Source organism: Phyllopteryx taeniolatus, chromosome 12 (genome assembly GCF_024500385.1).
Source record: "Phyllopteryx taeniolatus isolate TA_2022b chromosome 12, UOR_Ptae_1.2, whole genome shotgun sequence".
In the NCBI taxonomy this organism is placed as follows: domain Eukaryota; kingdom Metazoa; phylum Chordata; class Actinopteri; order Syngnathiformes; family Syngnathidae; genus Phyllopteryx; species Phyllopteryx taeniolatus.
The window spans coordinates 10,777,402-10,790,544 of NC_084513.1; the positions used below are offsets into that span (position 1 = coordinate 10,777,402).

Below are 13,143 nucleotides of genomic sequence, written 5' to 3' on the forward strand. Positions count from 1 at the left end.
AAAGTTTTATTTTTCCATATGTGTTTGGGAGTTTTTGTTATGGTCCAATGAAACCAAGGTTGAACTTTTAGGCTATAATTAAAAAATGGATAAACACCATACCTACAGTGAAGCATGGTGGTGGCAGCATTGTGCTTTGGGCCTGGTTTTCTTTAACTGTAACTGGGCCTTATTCAAGGTGGAGGGAATTATGAACAGTTTCAAATAGCAGTCAGAGTTAGCGTTGTACAACAGCTGAACTTTATTTGGGGTTAATCAGAGGCACATTGAATAGTGGCAGGTGTGGGCTTACTCATATTTAACATGAGTTTGACTGTGAGTGGTTAATTCTGAATACGGCCACATCTCATTGCTAAGCGGGTGTGCACACTTGAACAACCACATTATTTTGATGCAGTTTTTTTATGTCACATTAATTATGGGAAATGTTTTAACTCGAGTATGACAAAGATTGTATGTTGTTCACCCTCCATGTTAAATCCCTGTACCATTTAATATTTGTTAGTTGCCTTGTGTTGTTGCACACCATCTGGCAGACACACTACACACTCTCCGTTATACATATGGCGTGTTTGAAGTGAACCACACTCTGCTTAATGAATATATAGCTGGTGCTAAACCACTAATGTACACATGCCTGTCGAAGTGAAGCACATGGTATACATCTCTGGTGGAGTCATGTCTCACCTAAATATCATTTTTCAGTGTAACATATCCACGGTTTGAACTTTAGCTTGATGACTGCTCCTCTATATAATGCGGTTTTGTGTCCTTCTGTGCACATGGTCATGTTTTTGAGGTAAGAGTAATGTTGTGTTGGTTGTGGGAAGAGGACTAAAGAGAAGGACTGTGTTTCCTTTGGAGGTGGAACAATCCATGTGTAAATATACAGTTGCTGATTGTGTTGCGGAGGAAGTGTGAGAGCTGAGTTAGGAGATTGGCGTGGATTAGGTGTGTGGCGTGTTGTACGGAGATGGGGGAAGGATGCGGACAGAGTGGGAGCTTCCTCCTCCTCCAGTGCGGCACTGCAGCTGTGGGATCCTTTGATTGACGCCACATCTGGGGCACAAACGCAAGCGACACACTAGGCCCGATGATGCTGTATTTAGCGCCTGATTTACTAAGATCCCAAATAGTGATCGCGCATACTGTTGGCAACAGTTGTTAAAGTAGAGGCTGCTGTATTTAAAAGAGGGTTTTGCGCTTTAAGTATTTCTGATGGCTTCCACAATGGAACATTTCTGAGTGTACTGCAAGCGCAAAATGAAGTTTGAAGTGAAACGAGTGACCCAACTTAAGAGTTTCTCAAGCTGCGAGTCACCATGTGGCCAGTTGTATTATTATTTTTTTTGCTTTGACTGGTGAGCAAACATTTGACATACGAATGCTGTGTGGTGACAGTGAATTCAATTCAACTCATTTTACAAGCAACAGTTTGATAGTGAACAGTTCTTCAAAAAAGAGGCTTCCACCTCCCAGTTGAAGTTTAACGACGGGCGACTTAAATATGTCCGCGGACCTCAGGCATCAATTCCACCACTGACCGTTCGTGTGTGCCGGCCAGTAGGAGGATTTAAAAAAATATATAATAATGATGATAATAATAATGGGATCGATGATTTGCTGTATAATAAATTGCTTTATACAATGATTCAGAGGGTCCGATATTCAGAGAGTCCGATGTCCGCTCGTGAATCTGTCTGCCTGCACCTCGATCCAATTCACAAAAATTGCATTAGACCAAAACTTAGACGCAGTCTGAGCAGGCATACGTTTAAACTGACTTTCAGCCACCAAATTGTCACATGTGGAAAGCGGATGTCAAGGGAGACACCCATGTTGCATCGGTATGCCCATGTTGGCGCCGACCGGTCTGCCCAATTGGCAAAAATGCTAGCGAGCCTTGCGCTTGCACGAAAATCAAGATATAGCACCATTTGTGCTCCGTCGCACGTTGCGCAGTCTATGAAAATAGAGCTCTATCTCGGCACAATTCAGTATAACATAGTTCTCAGACTTTGTACATGTTTAGAGGAATTATCTTCAAACATTTATAATGTATTTAGAAACAAATCTATGACTACACCTTCCAGGGTCTTTATGTTCAGGTCATTTGCACTTAATCTTTAAGAACTGTTCATTTTTAAATACTTGTTTTTAAACATTTATTTAGTTTCAATTGTGATTTAACTTGTATGTGCAATACATTGTAATTGAATTAAGTTTTTTTTTCTATTTTTCTATATTTAAGCGCTGTGTCATTGTTCAAACTGTGCATAACGTTTGTGGCTGACAATAATATTAAGTATACTTTTTAGGACTAAAACCTTTGTCTTGTTTTTGATCAACACTTAGGCTTACTAACCATAGTATTTTAAAGTCGGTTATGATGGTGGTACCTTGGAGAGCCAAGTATTTTTTTCAGGTTGTGTAAAAAGTTTGAGAAACACTGGCAGTAATCAGATGACATAATGGTACCCTGTCCCATGTCCCTACCCACAACTTTTGGGGGGAAAAGTGCCTGCGAGCTTGCAAAGGGTTAACCAAACTCTTATTTCTTCCTTCCTGAGACCAAGCAGGGGTGTGGCTTGCGTTTTTCTGGACTCCCGCCACTGTGCCTCCCTCCCTCCACCCATCCCTCCCTTTCCCTCCCCTCACTGCCTCTGCACACCAGTCGCGGGGAAATGCTCAGGAAGTGCGCACAATGAGGCTGTGCAGCAGCAAGAGCAGCGTCATACGCAGCAGCAGCTCTGCAGCGCCACTCTTGCCCGAAGCTCCGGAGGGAGGAGGGCACTCAGGAGTCTGCTAAAAGCCTCGGCTGCACCACAGCTTCCAGACAAACACAGTGTGGTCGCCTAAAGAGAAAAAGGGAACTAACCCCCACCCCATCCACGGTTTGTTCGTCCTGCAGGTGTTCCTGAAGGAGGCCCTGGAGCAAAGGCTGGAGAAGGAGAGGGAGGAGGTGCGGCACAAGGCTGGCATGGTGATCCGCGCCCACATCCTCAGTTATGTGGCAAGGTGAGTGGCAGTGACAGTTGTCAGTGTTTGTTTTGTGAAGCTTCTGTATAAGTGGAGGTCTGGGGGATTATGTGCATGCGTTCGGGCACGTTTGTGCATGTGCTGGTAACCGGGATGATGCAAAAAAAATATTTAAAAAGTTCGGAGCAGGACTCTTAATTAAATTTCGGCTACAATGGATGCACTTGTCTACGCGCGGTTAATAAATCGTAATCATGTGAGTGCCAGCGCCTCTACCTGACAAAGGCGGAGTGTTCAGCATTTAAATCTGTTCTCGTCTGGCAAGCTGTTTGAGCATTTAGTCAATATCCTCGATAACCAGTTTAAGGTCCATGTACAACCCCAATTCCAATGGAGTTGGGACGTTGCGTTAAACATAAATAAAAACAGAATACAATGATTGGCAAATCATGTTCAACCTATATTTAATTGAATACACAACCAAGTCAAGATATTTAAACTGATAAACTTTATTGTTTTTAGCAAATAATCATTAATTTTGAATTGTATGGCTGCACCACGTTACAAAAAAGCTGAGGACAGTAATTGTTGAAGCTTTGTAGGTGGAATTCTTTCCCATTCTTGCTCGATGTACAGCTTGAGCTGTTCAACAGTCCGGGGTTTCCGTTGTCATATTTTACGCTTCATAATGCGTCACACATTTTCAATGGGAGACAGGTCTGGACTGCAGGCAGGCCAGTCTAGCACTCTTTTACTACGAAGCCACGCTGTTGTAACACGTGCAGAATGTGTTTTGGCATTATCTTGCTGAAATAAGCAGGGGCGTCCATGAAAAAGACGTTACTTGGATGGCAGCATATGTTTCTCCAAAACTTGTATGTACAGCATTAATGGTGCCTTCACAGATGTCTAAGTTACCCATGCCATTGACACTAACACAGCCCCATACCATCACAGATGCTGGCTTTTGAACTTTGCGTCCGTAACAGTCCGGACGGTTCTTTTACTCTTTGGCCCGGAGGACATGACCACAAATGTCCACAATTTCCAAAAACAATTTGAAATGTGGACTTGTCGGACCACAGAACAATTTTCCACTTTGCATCAGTCCATCTTCGATGAGCTCGGGCCCAGAGAAGCCAGCGGCGTTTCTGGGTGTTGTTGATAAATGGCTTTTGCTTTGCATAGTAGAGTTTCATGTTGCACTTACGGATGTAGCGATGAACTGTATTTACTGACATTGTTTTTCTGAAGTGTTCCTGAGCCCATGTGGTGATATCCTTTACACATTGATGTCGGTTTTTGATGCAGTGCCGCCTGAGGGATCGAAGGTCACGGGCATTCAATGTTGGTTTTCGGCCTTGCCACATGCAGTGATTTCTCCAGATTCTCTGAACCTTTTGATGATATTATGGATCGTAGATGATAAAATCCCCAAATTCCTTGCAATTGTACGTTGAGGAACATTGTCCTTAAACTGTTGGACTATTTTCTCATGCACTTGTTCACAAAGAGGTGAACCTCGCCCCATCTTTGCTTGTGAATGACTGAGCAATTCAGGGAAGCTCCTTTTATACTCAATCATGGCACCCACCTGTTCCCAATTAGCCTGTTCACCTGTGGGATGTTCCAAACACGTGTTTGACAAGCATTCCTCAACTTTCTCAGTCTTTTTTGCCACCCTTCCCAGCTTTTTTGGAACGTGTTGCAGCCATAAAATTCTAAGTTAATGATTATTTGCTAAAAACAAAGTTTTATCAGTTTGAACATTAAATATCTTGTCTTTGTAGTGTCCATCCATCCATTTTCTGAGCCGCTTCTCCTCACTAGGGTCGCGGGCGTGCTGGAGCCTATCCCAGCTGTCATCGGGCAGGAGGCGGGGTACACCCTGAACTGGTTGCCAGCCAATCGCAGGGCACATAGAAACAAACAACCATTCGCACTCACAGTCATGCCTACGGGCAATTTAGAGTCTCCAATTAATGCATGTTTTTGGGATGTGGGAGGAAACCGGAGTGCCCGGAGAAAACCCACGCAGGCACGGGGAGAACATGCAAACTCCACACAGGCGGGGACGGGGATTGAACCCCGCACCTCAGAACTGTGAGGCTGACGCTCTAACCAGTCGACCACCGTGCCGCCTCTTTGTAGGTGTATTCTGTTTTTATTTATGTTTAACACAAAATCCCAACTTCATTGGAATTGCCGTTATAGAAGTACACGCTTTGGCATCACTGGGATGATAGTTCCACGCACTAGTAGGATATGAGCTTTTATTCGATATCCTGCTCGTGCGCTGCATTATGAATGTAAACTAGCGCTCTGAATATATGCTCAAATGGTTTTATGGAGGACAACTTTGGGATGCTACTTGGGGCAGATACATGCTACTACTGAGGCAAAACAAATAAATGCTCGAACTGCTTCATGACAAGCCATTTGAGCATTTATTCAATATCATTCTAATGCGCTGGGAATAAATTCACTCAATATCCTTGATATCCAGCTTAACTCATTCACTGCCAGTCCTTTTCAAAGCAGTTCCCCATATTGCCAGCCGCTTTAGAGAATTTTGACTGATCTTTCAAGACCCACAGAATATTGTTCTGTGATAATATAAGCACTGAACCTATTAAAAGAGTCAACTCTCTTCTTCCAGCAAAAAAATGAAAACAATTATTTTCCATTTTCCGTTCTTGAGTAATTAGCAGTAAACGGGTTGGTTTCACCAAAAACGCCAGTTTCTGACAGAGAGCAGAGAAAATAAACTTTTTGTGAAAAACGTGACTGACGCTAATATCTTTTGCTTTTGTGACACCTCAAACTACAAAGCAACTAAATTAAGACTAAGAAAGGGCTTTTGATGGCAAAATAATATATACAGTTAAGAAACTCCGTGAGGGATGCTGACACATGAGCATGGCTTGAGTTTGGCATTTTTACATGGCGTTCATCATTCACTCTGTGAACTGCGTCATCTTTTCTCACAATCGTGGCACACACGTTCCACAACTTGCCACGACACATACTCTGTCTATACCATACATTTACATACGCTGTTCGACTGTCAGGGGCCGAAACTTGTGCGACTTCCAACGTGTTGGCAATTCTCTCCCACTAGCGACCTGACAAGCTGCGATTCAGCGCCTAATCTTTATCTTCTCCTCAAAAGCTATGCTGATTTAAAAAACAAAGTGATGCAACGCCACCTTTTTCAGGGATCTGGTAGTCATTAAATTGGTTAACAACTCTGAGATCAACAGACAAGCTGGGCGAGACCCTCTTCCACGTCTTGAAAAACTTACTTGGCAAAAATATAAGATGGTGGTAGTAAGCGGTTGGATTCCAATTGATGAATAGAAATGTCCACAGCAGTGAATAAGATCCATGAACCAGTACGCTCTTTGTCCTCACTAGTAGGATAACTTTGGCATACTAGTAAGATGTTGTATATGTTAATAGTGAGGCAACATTTTGCACGAGTTGACAACTGCATGCTACTAGAACAAGCTTCAAGCCATTTGAGCATTTATTCGATATCCTACTAGTGCGCTGAATTGTCTAACTATTGAGGATGAAGAGAGCTGGATATCAAGGTTATCAAATAAATGCTCAGATGGCTTGCCATACCTTTGGGCACGTCGTCTAAAGTTATAATGTTACGACATGCACAGGAGCTACATTTAATTAAAAAATGCCTACCTTTACAATGATAATACTCACTTCTGACTGACACTGCCAGACAGCTTTTATCATATCTAATTGAAACAAAACTGTTTAACAGGCACAGCTGCTTAGTGTGCTAGCCAAAAGAGTTTAACACCAGTCAGGGTGCAACTGTGATGTAATATTGACAGCAAATCAAATATATATGCAATAACTATTACAGAGAACACCCCCCCCCCCCCCCCCCCCCCCCCCCCACCACCCCATATTTGTGGTTTCACAATTTTTTGTGCTCAGGCCAAAAGGTCATGTGTAATACAAAAATATTAAAGCAATATAAAGTAATATTTTGGAGCCAAGGAACTGTTAAACTCAGAGAGAGAGTTTCATTCAGTTAAGCCATTGCTTCGTCTAGGAGAAATAAAGTGCTTTGCCGCCATCTTGTGGCATATATAGGAAATTAAAATGCTTTTTGGGTTGGCGTCAGTGACTTTAGTGACAATATTATGTTGACTTACTGTGAAAACCCATTTAGAAACCCCAATTCCAATGAAGTTGGGACGTTGTATAAAACATAAATAAAAACAAAATACAAAGATTTAAAAATCCTTTTTAACCTATATTTAATTGAATGCACTACAATGACAAGTTATTCAATGTTCAAACTGAAGAACGTTACCGTAATTTCTCGTGTATCATCCACAACCATGTATAACACGCACCCCCAAAGTTGACCTCAAAATTCTGGAAACCCCTTCTATCTATTGTAGCATATATTTGTCAAATAAAAATTTTATGAATTTAGGAGAAAAGAATAAGCAGGAAGCGACGCTTGCATTACTTCCGGTTTATCGTAATTTTAAGTTGAATTGTTAAAATCACACTAATGTCTCGGAAAGGGCACTTTTTATAAGTATAAAATTTAGGAAAAATGACGAGAAACCTGCCCTGCGATTGGTTGGCAACCAGTTCAGGGTGTACCCCGCCTCTTGCCCGATGATAGCTGGGATAGGCTCCAGCACGCCCGCGACCCTTGTGAGGAGAAGCATCTCAGAAAATGGATGGATGGATAGATTCAGGGCCCACGATGTAAACAATTTCAAGTATTTATTTGTTTATTTTTACATAATTTGGGTTTCCAGCTCATAAAACCCATCAAATCTGGAATTCAAAAAATTTGAATACTGTGAAGAAATCAGCCCAAATTTTGCAGGCCATAAATGTTTTAAACGGAGTGTCGCAATAATCATCTACTAAACCCAAAGCACCTGCGCAGATTTCCCCAGGTGTCATTAAATTGCTTCAGTTTGGTTCAATTTTCTCAGTTGGGTTCAATATGGGGAAGACTGCAGACTTGACAACTGGCCATAAGACTATCATTGATACCCTGTGTCGGATGGGTAAGCCACAAACGTTCATAGCTAAGGAGGTTGGCTGTTCACAGAGTGCTGTGTCCAAGCATATCAATGGAAACTCCAGTGGAAGGACAAATGTGACAGGAGAAGATGCACCAGCAAAAGAGATGACCGTGAGCTTCAGCAGATTATCAAACAGATCCAGAAAGAGTGGAATGAGGCGGGAGTCACTTCTGAGCCTGAGCCAACGTAGGAACCGTCTCTCCTGGGCCATGGAGAAGAAGGACTGGACTGTTGGGCAGTGGTCCAAGGTCCTCTTTTCCGATGAAAGTAAAGTGTGCCTTTCATTCGGGAATCAAGGTCCAAGGGTTTGGAGGAAGATGGTTGAAGAACAGAATCGAAGCTGCTTGAGGTCCAGTGTGAAATATCCAAAGTCAGTCATGATTTGGGGTGCAATGTCCAGTGCAGGTGTTGGTAAACTCTGCTTTCTTAAATCCAAGGTCACCGCAACAGTCTACCCGAATGTTTTAGAGGACTTCATGATTCCTTCTGCTGAGGATCTGTATGGCGATGCAGATTTCATCTTCCAGCAGGACCTGGCTCCTGCCCATACCACCCGAAGCACAAAAACCTTGTTTGATGCCCATGCCATCACAGTGCTTGACTGGCCAGCCAACTTGCCGGATCTAAACCCCATTGAGAACCCTTGGGTTATTATCAAGAGGAATGCAATGCCACAGGCTGATTGCCTCAATGCCCCGGCACATCAAGGCAGTGATTAAAACAAACGGATTCCCAACCAAGCATTGTACATTAACGGATCGTTTTGAAAGTACCATATTTTGATTGATTTAATGTGACCCCAATTTCTTTTGTATTTATTTAAATGTTTTCCTTCTACAAAAACTGAGAAGTAAATGATTTCTTGATGGTATTCAAAATTTTTTAATTCCTGATTTTATGGGTTTTATGAGCTGGAAGCCCAAATTATGTAATACTAAACAAATAAATACTTGAATTTTTTAAAATGGTGGGCCCTGAATGTGAAATTTATGAAAGTTTAACTTTTTTTGAATGGAATTATGCAAATAAATATTCCATGATATTCCAATTATTTGGAAAGGGTCTGTAAATGTAGTTCTCAGTCTTTGCAGATTATCTTCAAACATGTATTTCGAAAATAAATCTAGAATTTCACTTTACAGGGTCTTTAACATCCTTGATGAATGCTTTCCACGTCTGAAATTCTTCTGTCAATTTGACATAAATGACAACACAGTGTACAGTGGTGAAACAAGGTGCATTACAACATTTTTATGTTCCGTTCAGAGCTGACTAAAAAGACAGAGCGGCCTGAAATGTTCGCCAAAGCCACAATTGCAGCCTTTGTGTTATTATATGTAACAGTATCGCCGTCCCGAGATGAGTCACAGGCCAATTGCGTGATTACAGCGGTGATGGGGGCCCAGATTGGGGTGAAAGGGTCATCGCATTGTGTGTGGGCCTTGACTTGTTTATGGTGCGTGCGCGTGTCCAGTGTGCACGCGCGCGAGTGCAGGCGACTCAGCTTAGTCACAGGGCTAAACACAACAACCCACACAACCGCATGCTCATCAGACTGTAAACGCACAGTGTTACGAGCCCTGTTTATTTAAACTCAGGATGCCAGTGGGGGCGAGCTCTGCAATGTCACAAATATGCTTGTGGTAACACGCCATGTTGACAGCGGCTATGTTTCGTACTCATCAGGAAGAAGTGCAAGAAATAGATAGGTAGGTAGATTGAGTGAGTAATAGAGTGGTAGACCAATGGACAGATGGATAGAGTGGTGAATGGATGGAGTGATTGATTGATTGATAGAGCGAGTGATTGATAGCGTGACAGATATAACGATAGATACAGTAGGTATACATCAGTAGCTGGCTAGAACAAGAGCTAGAAATATTGACATGATAGATGGATGGAGTGATGGAGCAACAGATAAATACAATGAGAGATATAGTTATAGCTGTATAGAGCAATAGCACGATAGCATTAGATGGATGGATGTATGGATGGATAGAGAGATGGATGTATAGAGCAATGGAGAGGGAAAGCGAGACAGTTCCAGTAGTCTCCACAATGAAAATAACACAAGGCAAAGCATGACCTGCCAAATTACAAATACCGTAATTGCTCGTGTATAATGTGCACCCATGTATACTACGCACCCCCAAAGTCGATCTCAAAATTGTGGAAAACCCTTCTACCCATGTATAATGCATTTTTACAATGCAAGATTTTGCCTCTACCCATATAATCAAAACATGAAGTATTATTTGTATTTTGTTAGTTTTTTCAAATAATAATAATTATTAATCAGTTTATTTGAAAGGGGACAATGCAATTTCATAAAACACATGAAGTACACATGGTTAAAAAAGCCAAAATTAGCCAGAAGGCTAGTTTTCATCTGTAGTCCCCTGGCCATGATGTAAAAAAGCAGTAAAATACATCTACAAGACAATATAATACAGGATACATAATGAAAGACTTACTATACTATTACGAGAGAATAAAACCACAAATCATTTGATCATAACAAAAAAAAACATCATAACATACTTGTCTTTTAGTGTTGGCAGCTATAGGTGTTAACTAGCCACATTTTCAGTTTTTTTGTGAAGGCCTTGTATGTTGTAAGCAGTTTAACCTCCTCCGGTACTGAGTTCCACTCACCAGCGCTCCTCACTGACCAGGCTGACTTACTGAAAGTGCTCCTGCGCAGAGTAATGAGACAGTCACCTCTGACAGAGCCTCGAGTGACACGCTCAGAGCTGTTTCTTTGGCTGATGAACTCAGCCAGAGGAGCTGGAGCCAAATCATGCAGTACTTTATAAATCAAATTTAAATCTGAAAATATTTGAAGACTGTCCCAGTTTAAAAGTCTGTATTTTTTAAAATTGCACAGTGATGATAGTGCCTTGGTTTTTTTATCCATCACTTTAATTACTTGTTTGTACAAAACTTCCAATGTTTTTTTTTGCATTCTGACCAGCCTGGGACCACAGGAAGTTATGCACTTTATTGGAACACATAATGCACTATTCCATCTGCAATCTGCAAAAATGTCAACAATTCCTTTTTTTTCTCTCAATATGTGTTGCTGTGTGTACATTAAAGAGGGGAAAAATAAACTTAAATTATTTTAGCAAATAGATGCAATATAACAAAGAGTAAAAAATTTAAGGGGGTCTGAATACTTTCCGTACCCACTGTACTTTCTTTTTGTTTACTTGCTCTTATTTTGAAATTCAAAGCCCTACTTTTATTTAGTAAATGAGAAAACACACAGTTATGCTCATATATTTGATTACCCAAGCAGAATTTGTAAGATGGGTACAATTCTTTAAAGAAAACATGATGGGCCAAGCGAATAAATTTTTATTTTATTGGGATTCAAATTAAACGGTCAAGCATTTCAGAAAAAGATTATCATTAAAGAAAACGTAACCATAAAGAAATTAATGATGGTTGTTATTCAGTCATCAGTCATATTTAAAAAATAAATAAATAAACAATATTTCACAAATTCTGCCAGGGTATGTTAACTTATGAGCACAACTGTACATGCAGTCATACGTACCCCTGTCATATTGGAATGAAAGTGCAGGCTACACCTTTTTCATAACCTCTAGGTGGTGGTGGCATATTGGAATGACAGTGTACAGTTTTTTCATAACCTCTAGATGGCGGCATACATTCATAAAATGTGAACTTTTTTTTCGTTTTTCCCCTATATGTATCTATAATGCGCACAATTGACTTGACAATTTTTTGGGGAAACAAATGCGCATTATACACAAGATATTACGGTATTTAAAAATATGAAACATAGTATCTATTGGTCTTTTTTCCGATCTAGAATCAAAATCATATAAAACTGAAGTTAAATAAATTAAAATAATATAAAGTACTCTACATATATAATAAACTGTTTTTCGCTCCTCAGGAAACAGTACAAAAGGGCCCTGGCCAGTGCTGTCACCATCCAGAAGAACTACCGCGCTCACTTCTGGAGGCGTAGTTTCCTGCGCCTGCGCTCGGCCTCCGTCGTCCTGCAGAAGCACCACCGTGGCCAGCTGGCCCGATCTCTCTGTCGGCAGCTCAGGGAGGAGGAAAAACGCAAGCGACGGGAGGAAGAAGAGAGGAGGCACCGAGAGGAGGAAGAGGAAAGGAGGATGGAGGAGGAGAGGAGAAAGGAGGAGGACAGACAGAGGCTGCTGGATGAGGAGATGAAGAGGAAGGCCGAGGAGGAGCTGAGGCTTATAAAGGAGAAAGAGGAGGAGCAGAAAAAGGCTGAAAACAAGGACATTAAAAGGTAAGCAGTGAACCCCTGTTTATCTCAGGGATACATTCCAGACTCACCCGAGAGGTGAAAATCTATAATATAAAGAGACTATATAAATTTTTTTAAATACTTTTACCCTTCCCGCATGCTTAAAACACATCAGAACCTGTTAAGCTTGTTAAACACAATTCTTAAACATATTGTAAACATAAAAAAACATTGCAAATATAAAATGTATAGAGAATACTGTACAGCACATTGTAGTATCTGTCTATAAAGTTATCAAAACACATTTAAACTTATTAAAATATACTTTTTTAAAGTATTCCATAGCACATCTTCTCACTCTCTTGCTGTTGGGAGAAATGGGAGACTATCGTTTAACATCCCTTTGAAGAAATGAAAAGAAGACACGCACAGTTCTTCAAATAAGATACCAAGCATGCTTGCTTCAAGCTGCTTATTTGTCACTCCCAGTTGAAGTTAACTGTAAAACTGACCCATGAGACAAAAGAGAAGTAAAAATTGTGTATTTAAACAACAAAATGTTCAACCAAACCATATAATTTTGTCTAACAAAAATCTGCTGGCTAATTTATAATGCGAAACACTATAGATGGGCTAATGGAAGTTAGCATAATGTTACGGTACTTAAAACCTTCAGTACATGCACTGCATTAACACATGCATTTAGCACCAAAATGTTCATCCAAACCATGTAATTACATCTAATAAAAGTCAGCTAGCTTAATGCTAACTTATAATGCAAAATGCCATAGAAGGGCTAATTTAAATTAGCATTGATGCCACGAT

At 40.9% G+C, this 13,143-nt stretch overlaps 1 protein-coding gene across 3 annotated transcripts in view; it reads left to right on the top strand.

Annotated features, from left to right (window-relative positions):
- The window catches only part of myo10l3 (myosin X, like 3), a 95,639-nt gene that overhangs the window by 64,935 nt on the left and 17,561 nt on the right, over window positions 1-13,143 (top strand). For all 3 annotated transcript variants that reach the window (XM_061791868.1, XM_061791866.1, XM_061791867.1), the window contains 2 exons: window positions 2,912-3,018; window positions 11,992-12,360. In XM_061791868.1, the coding sequence (XP_061647852.1) occupies window positions 2,912-3,018; window positions 11,992-12,360 (476 nt within the window). The remainder of the gene's footprint in view (window positions 1-2,911; window positions 3,019-11,991; window positions 12,361-13,143) is intronic.